The sequence below is a fragment of the Microcaecilia unicolor genome, chromosome 1 (genome assembly GCF_901765095.1).
Source record: "Microcaecilia unicolor chromosome 1, aMicUni1.1, whole genome shotgun sequence".
Lineage (NCBI taxonomy): Eukaryota > Metazoa > Chordata > Amphibia > Gymnophiona > Siphonopidae > Microcaecilia > Microcaecilia unicolor.
Genome location: NC_044031.1, coordinates 326,690,857 through 326,706,307, shown reverse-complemented (window position 1 = coordinate 326,706,307; position 15,451 = coordinate 326,690,857). Strand labels below are relative to the sequence as shown.

General features: G+C 46.4%; 1 protein-coding gene across 1 annotated transcript in view; it reads right to left on the bottom strand.

The window, feature by feature from the left end:
* Positions 1-460: 460 nt before the first annotated feature.
* The window catches only part of GCNT2 (glucosaminyl (N-acetyl) transferase 2 (I blood group)), a 112,603-nt gene continuing 97,612 nt past the window's right edge, over positions 461-15,451 (bottom strand). The window contains exon 3 of the mRNA XM_030209051.1: positions 461-4,516. Coding sequence (XP_030064911.1) covers positions 4,326-4,516 — 191 coding nt within the window. The 3' untranslated portion in view covers positions 461-4,325. The remainder of the gene's footprint in view (positions 4,517-15,451) is intronic.

Here is a 15,451-nt window from a genome sequence, read left to right as displayed (position 1 = left end):
TAGGCCCAGTGTTTAAAAGGAAGGTTGAGCGTGGCACACGCCCTGTTAACACAGGACACTGCTCAAGGGTTGCCTTGCAAAGCAGACTTCCTGATGGCAGCATTTCAGCTTGGGCCTATGCTACACTCAATCTTCTAAGCTTGGGGCTGGTGTGGGAGGAGATGGGGGTGGCAGTGGCTGGGGGGGGGGGGGGGGCGCAGGCAGATGCTGGAGGTGGGTAGGTAAGGAAATATACTAGCAACCTGTGCATGTGGGGGGGGGGGGAGGATAAGAGAGAGGAAATGGAGATACTGACCATGGGGATGGGGAAAGTGGGAAGCAGAGATGCTGGCCACATGAGGAGGAAGAGAGGGCCTTGAGTTGCCCTAGGGGAGTGTGTGTGTGTGTGTGAGAGTGTGTGTGTGAGTGAGAGAGTGTGGGAGAGTGTGTGTGTGAGTGTGTGAGTGTGGGAGAGTGTGAGAGAGAGTGTGTGTGAGTGTGAGTGTGTGTGTGTGTGTGAGTGAGTGTGTGTGTGTGTGTGTGTGTGTGGTCTAGGCTGAAAGTTTGCCTACAGCATCTGCTACCCTTGGCCTGACCTTGTTTCAGAACAGAAGTACAAAATATACCATATCTTTTTATTTATTTCCTGTTCTGTTAATCTTAATTCCGTACTGGGAAAAAGGCTGTTAACCAATATGTAAATGTTGGTGTAACAGAAGAACACAAGATGAACCTTCATTCTACCTCTTTCTTCCTGTGGAAAAAGTTAGTTTATCATTAATACTTTTCAGGTATTCAAATAGCTTTATCATATTGCCCTTCTCCTCTCTAATTCACCACTTTCATTACTGAAAAATTACCTACAGGTTTTCCAAATTAAATAGAAATGTTTTCTTCATCTTGAGGACCAACTGTTCAAAATATTTCCATTTAATTTGGAAACCTTATTTTAAAGCATGTAGGTAATTTTTCAATAATGAAAATGGTGAATTAGAGAAGAGGGACGATATGATACAGCCATTCGAATACCTATAAGTTATTAATGCACAAACTAACCTTTTCCACAGGAAAGAAAGAGGTAGAATGAAAGGCCATGAAATGAAGCTCCAAGGATAAGACCCAACAGCAACATCAGCAGGGATAAAGTGGCCCAGTGGTGAGAGCAATGGGCTGAGAACCAGGCAGGGCAATGTTCCAATTCCTGCTTCTGCCACTGTCACCCTCTGTGACCTTGGCAGGTCACTTTCTCCCCAAGCCTAGTTTCCACTTAGAATGTAAGTTTTATAGGGCAGGGATATATTGTATTTTGAATATTTATCACCACTGTACAGTGCTGCATACATCCAGTAGAACTATAAATATTCTTTTGAGGAGAGGATAGCAGATGCATGGAATGGATTCCCAAAGGAAATGGAAGAGTCAAGAACAGACTTCAAAACAGAACGGGATAAGCACATGTGATTCCTTAATGGCAAGAGGACCGTGAACCCCCCCCCCCCCCCCCCACACACACACCACTATAACCTATATGAAAAGCAGTTCATCCAAAACGGCAATAATTATACTGTACTTCAAAAGGAATAGCCAGGCCAGAGAGGAGAGAACTAGATTGCTTTTTCTTTTTAGCCCCCTTTCCGAATAAAGTTCAAGGCAGCTTAAAATACTTAAAGCATGCATTTTGTATCCACAATTATACTTGCAGTAGTTTAACCATGGAATAAAATACATACCAGTTTAAAATGTAAGCAGTTACAGAAAAATTTTAGATACGCTTAACCTTTGATATGGCTTAAATAAAACTTTGAGGTTGCCAAATGCATACTATTAGGAAAATATAATCTGCATTCCTAGTGATGAAATTCCTTGTCTCCTTTTACAGTTCCTAATTTTTTTTTTATATGTAATTACAATAAAGAGAATGGAAAAAAGAAAAAGAATGTAAGAATATACACAAACCAATGGGGGATAGCAATCACTCACATTATTTGAAGGGGGTATACCTTCTATTCTATGTCAATGGGGATCATCCAAATCTAAGAAGTCTTCTATATTTGCCTGCTTTTTTTCAGAAGAACCAGCCAACTAAAATTCTCTGGGCCACACACTGCAGTTTCTGCCATGCTTTCCCTAGTAACTAAAAGCAGTCCATCCTGTTCTTTCCCACAAGCAGAGAGGAAGCAGATATTGGAATCCCCAGTGCTCTAGTTAATAGCAATCAAATGTTTTATCTTAAGAAAATAAAAGGATAACATTTTTAGTATTTGGAAATCAGTCTGAGGATTATTATGTTTGAGAAACTACTGAAAGATTTTCACTAGTTCAGATAAACCCCACCTTGCACACACTGGCAGGAGTTTTGTGTGGGTTAATATCTCCATATAGAGATAACATGTTCTCTGAAAATGACTGTATCACTGTGCAGATTCAATGATTTTCTCATACACAGGTATTTTGAAATATCTGAGGTTCTCATGGTTACAAAACAGTGCAATAAGGCAGTAGCAAAAGGGCTATCAAAATTAATTATAGTGTCTGCACCATGAGCCCTGTGAGGTGAGACTTAAAGACCTAAATCTGTAAACAGGCCTGTCACCCCTCACTTTGTGTTCAGGCCCCCCCCCCCCAAATTGCAACACTGCCTGCTGCTATACCTGGCAGGGATCCCCAATTCCACTAGTTGAACACATCCTCCACTGGCGATCTGGCCACCATTGTACCCCCCCCCCCCCCCACCATGCATGCTCAGGTTTCATGCCTATGTGAAACTTAGCATGCGTGGGGGAGAGGAGGCAACATGGTGGTACCGACTGCTAGGCCGGCAATGGAGGATCCGTTTTACTGGTAGGGTTTGGGGTCCTTTCCAGCTCAGGTATTTGGAGGTCATTGGTGGTGGGGGGGGGGGGGGGGGGGAGTGGGCATACACAACAGGGGGCAGGGCAAATTTTTTTGCACTCCCCCCACCACTTTGGGCTCAGGCCCCTCAAAATTGAAGGTCTGGCTGCATGACTGGTATACCCAACAGTAGTATTTTTGCAATATATACCAAACCGGTTTGGATTTTAGAAGTGCTACAGTGAATATACATATATTTAAATGTACTGAAGACCTAGGAAGAGGGACAAGGAGAATGCTTAGAGACATTCTGGTACCTCAAAAGTATAAACTTATGGGTAAGACTCAATTAGCTTTTTTTTTTTGTTTTGTTACATGTGTACTCCGCGCTTTCCCACTCATTGCAGGCTCAGTGCGGCTTATATATTCTGGGGCAATGGAGCTTTCAGTATAAAACAAAGAATCAAGGTATAAAACTGAAAGGGAACACTGAAGTAACAAAGTTTTTTTTTTTTTTTTAAACAGGAAAAAGAATGGTAGATACATGGAACAATCTCCTCATTTAAAAGAATACTCTTAGGAAGGTAAAGTCAGGTAGCTGTGCTATTCAAAGGCAAGCAAAAGCGAATGGACCAAATTGGCCTTGGTAGTAATCGTGTGCAATTATGTTTAAGGCTGGAGTTAGACATACAGGGGGGCCCAGGGCAGAAACTGGACAGAAGACCCCAAAACCTATCCGCAAGCTATGCCTTATTCAGTTTCAGGCTTGGGGCCCCGTGTGACATGGAAGCCAAGGGCACTGCCCTACTTGTCCTCCACCCCATAACACCAGCCCTGATTATGTAACTTAACCATGACATGTCAACTAAAAATGTACTATTTTTTCAACAGACAAGAGAAAAAAAAAGTTTCATTTTCCCAATAGATAAGAGAAAACACATCAAGTCAAAAGTATCTTCCTTTCTTCATTTTTCAAATTACTGAAATTCATTAGTTCCCAAGGGTTTGGCGTTTGTTCCTAATTAGTATCACCATGTTTGCTTGTCAAACTGGAGATAATAGATATTTTATCTTACCATTGCTATACAAAACTTCTTACACTTGGAAAGTTGCACAATATATTAGAATAAATTACTGAAATAAAAAAAGTAAACTAGAATGAATTATTTTACCCATATTTTTTTTTCATTTTAAAAATAAAACCAAGATCCTCTAATTTACCAAGGCTACCCATCCTCCCCCAGTCCTTCTGTGTTTATGGGGAAAATTTTAGTAAATCAGACCCTAACTGGTAATTAAAAAAGAAGGTGAGAGGGGAAGACAGTGAAAAATCAGTTTTCATCTTAAACAATGCAAGTATCAGTGTAAATACAGTGCCTTTTTTCTTTTCAGGATTAGAATAAATTACTCTCTGGGAAATTCTTTTTCTTCCCATCTATTCCCAAAGTAAGTGCTTTTCATAGTTCTAGAAGTCTCTTCATATCAGCCAGCTGATAAGATGAGTCTCTTGAGTATCATAAGTACCAGCTGGCTTGTATAGGAAACTCGCTCTCATTTAGTGCTCTCTCACGATGCCTCAACTCCAAGCATTCCAATGCAGGGGGATGAGCTTTGAGCTCAAACTTGTTAGCAAACAGGCTTCTGCGATTTATCAGCCAATTCAGGTCACCAGGTCCATATACACAAATGCCTCTGAGGTAGTGGCCTATACAAGAAAAGAGAAGAGAAGAATCAGCAAACAAAATATTTTATAAACGTGCGTGCCATTTAATTTGTTTTTTTCAAGAGGGAAAGCTCCACTTAAATGTTGCATCTCTATTTTATACTCACCAACAGCACCGATGGGAAAAAGGAATGCATTATTTGATTGTCTATCTTTTTCTTTAAAACAGCCTTCAGTCATGTCACTGCTTACAGTGCGTTTCACATAGACAGATGACGTCCCATAGCAACGTTGGAGGCGCAATATCTGCCCTTCGCTACTCCCCCCCAAGTCGCAGCACCTCACCCCTACACCCCCCCCCCCCACATGTTGGCGCCGCTCCCCCCTCCACTCACCCCCGAGGTCGCAACAGCCCTGCTCCACCCTCCACCCCCTCCCCAAGGTCGCACCAGCCACTGCTCCACCCTCCATCCCCCCCCCCAAACAGGTCGCCGCCGCTCACCCCCCCTGTACTACATCAGCTCAGTGACGCTACTCCCCCCTCCGTCCGATACAAAAACAAACAAAAAAAAAAGAAACTGCAAAAATGCTTTTAAAAAGGAAGCGGGGAACTGCAAGCAGCCATTGGCGTGCATCCGCTCCTCCTCTCACCTCTCTGCGCAGTGCGCTCCTCTGGGGTTCTTCTCCAGGGGCAGTGATGTCAAAGGCGAGAAGAGGAGCGGATGCCAAACGATGGCTGGCTGCAGGGCTCCGCTTCCTTTTTAAAACCATTTTTAAAGGTACAATTTGATTTTTTTGTTTTTGTATTGGACGCGGGGGGGGGGGGGGGGGGGGAGCGGCGCTGAACTGATGTAGGACGGGGGGGGGGGGGGAGCAGCGGCGCTGAACTGATGTAGGACGGGGGGGGGGGGGAGCAGCGGCGACCTGTTTTGGGGGGGGTGGAGGGTGAAGCAGTGGCTGGTGCGACCTCGGGGGGTGGGTAGAGGGGGGAGCAGTAGCAACATGTGGGGGGGGGGGGTGGAGGGTGGTGTGGTGGCAACTTGGGGGGGGAGGGGCGGTGACTTTGGGGGGGGCCTGGCGGAGGGCGGATACTGCGCCTCCAACGTTGCAATGGGACGTCATCTGTCGTCCGGAGGCGAGGGGGGTTCAGAGTTCTGAGAGGGGGAGGGAGACGGAAGAGGGAGGAGGAGGAAGGGGGAGGGGTCCTGAGACCAGAGGGGGAAAGGGGGGGTTCTGAGACCAGAGAGGAGGGGGAGAGAGGGAAAAGAAGGGGGGAGGGGTCCTGCGACCACACAGAGGGAGGGGGAGGTATCTCTGGCACACACACAGTGTCTCTCTCACTCTCATACACTGTCCACCACACACTCTTATGTCTCACTGTGTCACATTCACACACTCGCACCCACACTCACTCTCTCTCTGTCAAACACACACACACACACATTCACTCTCACACACTCTCTCTCAAACATACACACACCGAGGAAAACCTTGCTAGCACCCGTTTCATTTGTGTCAGAAACGGGCCTTTTTAACTAGCGAGATATTATTAGAAAGTATTTGGCAGAGCTTATGAGCATCACTGTTTTTCTCCCCTCTGATTCAGTATGCTTGCTGTAGTAAAAGACTGGAAAAACTTAAAGGACAAAGCTGAAGAGTAGGATCTGTGGTAGGCCATGCAGATGTGACACATCACCAAAATTAAAACTGTTAAGTAATATTTCTGTGAAGATACAAAAAAGCACCAAGGGCCATTCAAGCACGGGATAGTCAAGAGTCCTTTATTAGACCCGACATGAGCCGTGTTTCGGCGACAAGTGCCTGTGTCAGGAGTCAACAGAAAATACACATAGAAACTACTGGTTAATCACAATGCAAAAAACGTATATAAAATTATATATATATTGGTGTCCAATATAAATAAGTGAACTCAATAATATGAACCATAATTTATACAAAATATATAAAACTTACAGGTTGATCAAATGTGATAAATATGCAGATTATAAAAAAGAACATATTAAATAAATTGGTTATGCAACCAAAAATACATATTTACAAAGTGACCTTGTGCAAAAGTGAGTTTTATCATAACGAATTAAGGGGCCCTTATACTAAAGTGTCGCACAGCGATCTGGCACTACCGCTGGGCTACCACAGGATTGTTTCTAGAGTATACGTTTGAGAACGTTCTTTGGCTGTCATGGGGTGGGGACAAGAGGGGATAGGACGGAAGGAATTGGGACAAAGGTATACCATTGTGCTGCTAATAGGTTACTATTTTACCCATTGTTCACAGATTTTCAGACATGCTTGTATTAGATAGAGGGGACTTGGTTCGGACGGGGATACTCATGGCTATGCACAGAGATCATTAGGAACCTGGGCAGGACTGGGAGCCTTGGTTTGACACATGTTGGGAAGGCGCTATTGCCTGTTTCTCATACATTGGTTATTAGTTACTAATGTCTATATGAATAGTTACTTGGAATGTGGGAGGCATCACATCTCCTGTGAAACGGGAAACACTTTGTTTGCCTTGAAATGCCATAACACAGACATAAGTGTGTTTACAGGAGACGTGCCTCACAGAAAAGGAACATCTCAAACTGGAATGTTCCTGGGTAGGTAAGGTTCACTCAGCATCCTTGTCAGGGAGAAGGGGAGGAGTTGCTGTCCTGATCAGAAAGGGGTTGACTTGTAAAGATGACCTGCTCGCTAAAGGCCAGGAAGGAAACTATATACTGTTGCACCTTTGGCTGAAGGGCATGAAAATCTTACTTTTCGCAGTGTACGGCCCTAACAAATATGATCCAGATTTCTTTCAATAGCTAATCCAGTTTTGCCTTCCACATAGATCGTTACAATTGATGGAACTGGGTGACTTTAATCTAGTGTCTGACCCAAACCTAGACTTCTCTAGTCCGAGATCATCTCATCATGGTGGAGCCTGCACCCGAATCCTTCCTACTTTTCAGCGTTCCTTAAATCTTACTGACACCTGGCACACCCTGTACCCTGGGGAATGCGATTACACACATCTTTCCCAGGCACATGGGACTCTAGAACGCCTAGATTACATACTCGTGGACCGTTCTCTCTTTCCCTCTATCCTAGCTGCGGTTATAGGTCCAGAGGAGATAACTGACCATGCAATGGTATGGATAGACATAGAAGCTCCTGCTTCTCGCCAACCACATGCCAGATGGCGGTTTCTCTCCTCTCACCTATCCACCCCCATCCTGTTAGACTATCTCTGAAATGCTTTGATGTTCCCATGCATACCTCCTACCCATCCCCACCCTGTTAGACTGTCAATGAAATGCTTGGATGTTTTACTTATATATACTGTCATCTACCACATTTGCTTATTTCCGATCTGACAAAGAAGGGCAACCTTCGAAAGCTAATCAAGAAATGTATTAAGTTATGTCCAATAAAAAAGGTGTCATCTTATTTTCTTTTCCATGTTTTATTTTGCTTGATTTCTATTGATTACCTTTAAAAGTGGACTAACACGGCTACCACACCACTCTCCTATTTATATAATGATCTCTAATTTCATACATATCTTAAAAAAAAAATGGGATGACTATGCTACCTATAATGCAGAACATGCACATTAACATATTATTTTTTGGTCTGCCTCTAAGGCTGTACTTCAGAGAGACTTAATTGCTTATGTTCATGCGCATAATAAACGCTTAGCCGTAGGAGTGCTACTTAGTATCCCAATTATGAAAGGCCAAGCAGGCTTATATTTGACGTCCAACAACACGGGACTGCCTTCATTCCATGCAAGTAGCCCTTAAAATCACTGCTGCATAAACGCGTGACCCAATCTTCATTATTTCACAAATATTGATTTCATAGTTTTGGAAACAGGCCAGGTTGTATGCTTGTCCGTATAGTTAAAGCTTGGGGTGGGTCTAGAGTAGTGGCTTCCTTTTGAGACCCTCAAGGAAAACTATGTAACAAACGCAAGGACAAAGCAAAGATTTTTGCACACTACTTCTCCCAACTCTATACAGCCGATACTTTGCCAGATGGGAAAATTAGGTTCTTACCATGATAATTTTCTTTCCTTTAGTCATAGCAGATGAAGCCATTACGTATGGGTTGTGTCCATCAACCAGCAGGAGGAGACAGAGAGCACTCAACTTTTCACAGTGCCTCATGGCCAGCTAGCTCCACTGCCTCTTCAGTATTTGAAGCTTCCAAAGCAGTATGGCAAACCGCAATGGGAATAACATGAACTTTCCTCACAGCGAACGATGGCCCCTTAAAGGGCATGAACTCAAAAAAAGGAGGGAATGAACTCATCCTCCTGGAGGGAATAAACTCATCCTCCCAAAACATGAACTGGATGGAATGAACTCATCCTCCTATAACTGTAACAAGAATCCTGAAGACTGTTTTCCGACTCCCCAAGGAAGGAATATAACTTCAGGAAACAAGAACAGCACCTAAAATCAGAATCACTGCAATACAGACAATCATACAGGGAGGGCTCATGGCTTCATCAGCTATGACTTAAGGAAAGAAAATTATCATGGTAAGAACCTAATTTTCCCTTCCTTGTCATCAAGCAGATGAAGCCATTACGTATGGAATGTAACAAAGCAATCCCTAAATAGGGTGGGAACAAGCCACACCACGCACTAGCACCTGTGCTCCAAATCGCGCATCCCTCCTGGCAGCCACATCCAGCCTGTAATGTCAGGCGAAAGAGAGCTTAGAAGCCCATGTTGCAGCACTGCAAATCTCATGAAGAGATAGTGCTCCAGTTTCCGCCCAGGAAGAGGAAATCGCTCTTGTGGAATGTGCCTTAAAGGCTTCAGGTGGAGGCCGGCCAGACAGCAAATATGCTGAAAAGATAGCTTCTTTGAGCCAACGGGCAAGTGTGGCTTTAGACGCTGAAGACCCTCTGCGAGGGCCTGCAAACAGCACAAAAAGATGATCAGAGGTCCTGAAAGAATTTGTAATTTGCAAATACTGCAACAGAGTCCTGCGCACATCCAAAAGGTGCAACTGCCCAAATGAACCTGGAAACTCCTCCTCAACAAAGGAGGGAAGAAAAACAGGCTGGTTTAGGTGAAACGCTGAAACCACCTTAGGCATGAAGGAAGGCACGGTCCGAACCGTGACCCATGACTCTGAGAATTGCAGAAAAGGGTCTCTACAGGACAGCGCCTGGAGCTCTGACACCCATCTCGCCGAGGTAATGGCCACTAAAAAGACGGCCTTCAGTGTCAAATCTTTCTCTGAAGCACGCCGAAGTGGTTCAAAGGCAGCCCCCTGAAGGGCCTTCAATACTAACCCCAGGTTCCAAGCTGGACAAGGTGCCCGCACAAGAGGATGGAGCCAAAGCACCCCTCTAAGAAACCGTGCCACATCTGGATGAGCAGCTAAGGACACGCCTTCAACCTTGCCACGCAGGGAGGCCAATGCTGCCACTTGCACCCGCAGGGAATTACAGGCCAAGCCTTTGTGTACACCATCCTGCAAAAAGTCCAGAATCGGTGAGACAGAAGCCCACAACGGAGAAAGCGCTCTTGAAACACACCAGACTTCAAACTGGCGCCGAATCCTGGCATAAGCCACGGAAGTGGAGCGCTTACGGGCCTGCAGGAGAGTGGAAATTACCTTATTTGAGTAGCCTCTCTCTCTCAATTGCGCCCTCTCAATCGCCATGCCATAAGACCAAAGCGGCAGGCGTCCTCCATGGCCACCGGACCCTGTGACAACAGGTGCGGAACCAGAGGTAATGGAAAGGGAGCCTCCAACAGCATCTGTCGGAGGTCCGCATACCAAGGCCTCCTGGGCCAATCCGGGGCAATGAGCACCACTTCTCCTGGATGCAGCCGAATCCGCAGGAGCACTCGCTCTATCAAGGGCCACGGAGGAAAGACATACAGCAAGCCCAGGGGCCAGGGTTGAACCAAGGCATCCAACCCGGCAGAGCAAGGATCCCTCCGTCTGCTGAAGAAGCACGGGACTTTGGCATTGGAACTGGTTGCCATAAGATCCATCACTGGCTTGCCCCATTTGGCACATATCTGCAGGAATACATCGTCTGCTAGTTCCCACTCCGCTGGATCGATCTGATGCCTGCTTAGATAGTTGACTTGCACGATGCTCTGACCTGCAATGTGAGCTGCTGACAGGGACTGTAGATGCAGCTTGGCCCAGTGGCGAATTTGTTCGGCCTGCGCGGCTAGAGCTCTGCACTGAGTGCTGCCTTGTCGATTTATGTAGGCCACTGCTGTCGTGTTGTCAGACATCACTCGGACAGCCAATCCTTCCAGGGTCACTTGAAAGGCCAAAAGAGCCAGAAACACCGCTTTCAACTCCAGGCAGTTGATAAACCACTCCGACTCAGCGGACGTCCACAGACCCTGGGCATGCTTCCCCTGGCAATGTGCGCCCCAGCCCTTCAGGCTGGCATCTGTCACCACTAGGCACCAATAGGGAAGCGCCAGCGGCATTCCCCGCTGCAACATGCTGTCAGAGAGCCACCACTCCATACTGAGGCGGGCCGCAGGGAGCAAAGAAAGTCTGCATTGATAATCCTGAGATACTGGAGACCATCGTTGAAGTACAGAATACTGTAGAGGTCTCAGGTGTGCTCTCGCTCATGGCACCACTTCCAAGGTGGCCGTCATCGATCCCAACAGCTGGACAATGACCCAAGCTCACGGGCGGGGCATCCTCAGGAGCAGACGGACCTGATTCTGAAGCTTGCACTGCCTTTGCTCAGGAAGAAACACATAGCCCGAGGCTGTGTCGAACCTGGCCCCCAAATATTCTAGAGATTGCGAGGGGGTCAGGTAACTTTTGGCCATATTGACGACCCAGCCCAGAGATTGAAGGACTGAAACCACTCTGGCTGTAGCTAGATGACTCTCTTTTTCTGAGTCTGCTCTGATGAGCCAGTCGTCTAGATATGGGTGAACCCGGATACCCTCTCGCCTGAGAAAGGCAGCTACTACCACCATTACCTTGGAGAAGGTTCGGGGTGCTGTGGCGAGGCCAAAAGGCAAGGCCAAAAGGCAAGGCCCGAAGTTGGAAATGTTTTCCCAACACCGCAAACCGCAGAATCTTCTGGTGCGGGGGCCAAATTGGTATGTGCAAGTAAGCTTCTTTCAGGTCCAGAGACGTGAGAAACTCTCCTGGCTGTACCGCCGCAATGACGGAGCGCAGGGTTTCCATGTGAAAATGCCGCACTCTTAAGGACTTGTTTAGCTCTTTTAAGTCCAGGATCGGGCAAAAAGACCCGCCTTTTCGTGGCACCACAAAGTAAATGGAGTAGCGGCCTAGACCTTGTTCGGCGGGAGGCACCGGGGTCACAGCCCCTATCTGGCACAGACTGTGCAGAGTCTCCTCTACCGCCACACGTTTGGCGGCAGAACCGCATCGGGAATCCACAAACACGTCTCTCACCGGGGCATCGAATTCTATTCGGTATCCGTCTCTGATCAGGTCCAAGACCCATTGATCTGCGGCGATTTTGGCCCACTCCTTGAAAAAGAGGGAAAATCTTCCTCCGATGACAGGAAACGAGGAGGGGGCCGGCGCACCATCATTGAGAGGGTCGCCCCTGAACCGGCAGCTGCGGAACATTTGTCCGAGCGAAAGGAATTTCTCTGCTGAAAGCGGGCACGCAAAGTGAACCCAGCAGCACGCCCCGGGCGGTACCTTCTAGCTTTACGGAAGCGAGGTCTATAAGAGGATCGGACCGCCTGACCCTTAGAGGAAGGCTTCGGCCTATCTTCGGGCAAGCGCTGAGGTTTGGAATCCCCCATGCCTTTAACTGTTTTCCAGCTCCTCACCAAACAGGAGAAGGCCTTGAAAGGGCAACTTCACCAACCTTTGCTTAGAGGCCATGTCCGCCGCCCAATGTCGTAGCCAAAGAGTGCGGCAAGCCGCCACTGCTACAGCCATTTGTTTAACCGAAGCTCTGACCATATCATAAAGGGTGTCAGCCAAAAAGGACAAGGCCGACTCCATCCGCGGAGCCACTTCAGATAAGGTCTCCGCTCCATCACCGGGCTGTTCCACTGCCTGCTGTAACCAAGCCAGGCAGGCTCTAGCAGCATAACAACTGCATGCAGACGCCCGAACAGTGAGACCTGCCAAATCAAAGGACCGCTTCAGAGCTGAATCAAGCCTGCGGTCTTGAATATCCTTCAGGGCAATACCTCCTTCAACAGGGAGGGTAGTTCTCTTTGTCACAGCCGTGACTAGGGCATCCACTTTAGGCATTGCAAAGCGAGCCAAATGTTCCTCACACAGAGGGTATAATTGCCCCATAGCCCTGGCAACCTTCAAAGGTCCCTCGGGGTCAGCTCATTGAGCCGAAATAAGCTCTTGGATGGAGTCATGCAAAGGAAAGGCTTGAGCAGTCTTTCTGGTACCAGCCATCCTTGGATTAACCGAGGAGGCTGTGCCACTCCCAGGATCTTCAATCGAGAGGGCTTGTAAGGCATCTGAAATAAACGCTGGCAGCTCCTCGCAGTGGAAAATCCTCACCGCAGACGGATCATCAAGCTCCTGTGGCAATTCTGCACCCGACTCTGGCTCCTCAGCCCAAGATGTTCTGCCAGACCCCTCAGAATCCTCATAGCCCGACCATGGGCGTTTATCAGGAGGATAAGAAACAAGCAAAGCCAACTCCAATAGGCCAGGATCCACCGGGGGGGCCGGCAGAGGGGGTCCGAAGATCCCCGTGGAAGAACTCTTTTAAGCATGTATGCCCTATGCAGCATTAAAACAAAATCAGGGGAGAAAACCGCTCCCTGACCGCCGGATCCTGCCCAGGGCTCTCAGCTCTATTATTAGCCTCAATCAGAGGACCCCCCCCCCCCCCTGGATTCAGGGCTCTCCGTCGCAACGGAGGCCGTGCCATGTGGAAATCCAAAATGGCGTCCGCTGCCAGCTCAGAGCACGAAATATCGCCGCTCGCCATGCTCGGGTCTGCTCTACCGTCTGTACAGCATGAATTACAGAGCCCCGCTGCTGATTTGCGCTTGCCACATTTAGAACAGCGCTTTACAGTCTCCGCAGCCATTGCCAAAAACGGTGGTAAAATTCAAAAATGGCGGTTCGTGCCAAAAACGTCCCGATCGCGGGCCCACCCCGGAGGAGTCAGAAAACACTCTTACCTCACTAGACCGAGTATCACAGCTCCGGTCCTGCAGAAGAATCTCAAGAAAAAAACCTCTTTTCCAAGATCGCTGCGCTAAAGCGCGACGCGACTTTAATTATTTATTTATTTTAAATGCTGTGAGGAAAGCAGAGGCAAAAGAGGTAAATAAAAACACTCCGGAGGCTCAGATAAGTGGGAAAGGCAGGGAAAGGCGAACCAATGTGCCTGCATCCACTGAGTGGGAAAGGACATGGAAAAGCAAGCTAATATGTCCACATCCACGGAGGCATGGGTAAGGCAGGGAAAGGGCTAACCTATGTGCCTTCAAAGTGAAGCTGCTATAGCCTCTAACACCCCGGCTAACAACTGGCAAGCCAGGAACCACCCCCAGGCAGATTTTTGATGGAGCTCGAAGAAGCTGCAGCCACCCTGCTTGGGGAGATAGAGAATACTGAAGAGGCAGTGGAGCTGGCTGGCCATGAGGCACTGTGAAAAGTTGAGTGCTCTCTATCTCCCCCTGCTGGCTGATGGACACAACCCATACGTAATGGCTTCATCTGCTTGATGACAAGGAAATGTATTTTTTAAAATATACGTTGCTGTAGTTTCTGTATGTATTTTCTGTTTTGTAAAAACAGACCCCTGATGCACGCACTTGTCAGTGAAACACGGCCCATGTCAGGTGTAATAAAGGACTCTTGGCTATCCCACGCTTGAACCGCCCTTGGTGCTTTTTTGTATCTTGTGTGTGCTTCAACTCTCTCCTCTGCTGTCGTAAGTAATATTTCTGTAACAGTAGCATCTGAAGGGCTAATCCCTGTGCTCTCAAAAACTCATGCTTTCACCATTGAATAAAGCTTCTGTTTACATACAGCAGTTAACAGGCCTTAAGAAAAGGGAAAACTTAAGAAAAGAAGAAAAATCTGGACCAAGCCAGTTTTATAACTATGGTGTGAGAAAGTTGTGTGATATACACTTATTTGCACAGAGCTTCCAAATGTTTTGTCAACTATGATAAATCAGAGTGTAAAAATGTTCAAGTACATATAGACAGAGTAGAAATGAGTTTATGTTTAATTTGTTGCCTAGACATGAATTTCTTTTTAATTGTTTTTTATTTACTAATGAGCTAAGCTCATACATGAAATACCTCACTACTTAACTATGAAATCTCAACATGGTTATTAAATTAAGCCTCCCTGTGTCTTAGCATTCTGAGGTAAAGGATGGAAATTCCTTTTGGAATTATTTCCCTCAAGTTTTTGAACAATAGCATCACTTATCTTTGAATATAATAATTATTGTTCATGGTGAAGGCAGCTATTGTCCTTCAAGACATTCAAGCATCGTGCAATGGTCTGTTTGCCACAAAGTATGTCAGGAAATAATCTTTAGTGGCACTGAAAGCTTTATTCACAGCAGCAATTCATCAGAGCAGAGAGACTACCATTAAAGCTAACACATTGAACATCTGAGCTCTTGCAAGTCAGGCAAGTGTGAAATAGCCCAACAAACTCAGATTCCAGAGAACTGGGTATAAAACAATCAGGGCCTGGCCTAACTGGTCTAAACCAGAATCCTATGCAGATCACAAAGAACTGCTAATTCTTAGGTAGAATATTTACTTATTCATATATGTATTCATAAGGAATTCTAAACAATATTTTGAAGAAAAAATAATAAAAATAAGATCAAACCTAGCTGCAACACAACCACCACTATAAATTTCATACACAAACGTGAAATCAACGAGGACCACATCAAGGCAGACAGAATCTGGTCCTCCTTTAAGATACCAACAACCAGTTCAGTTAAAGCACTACTGAAAA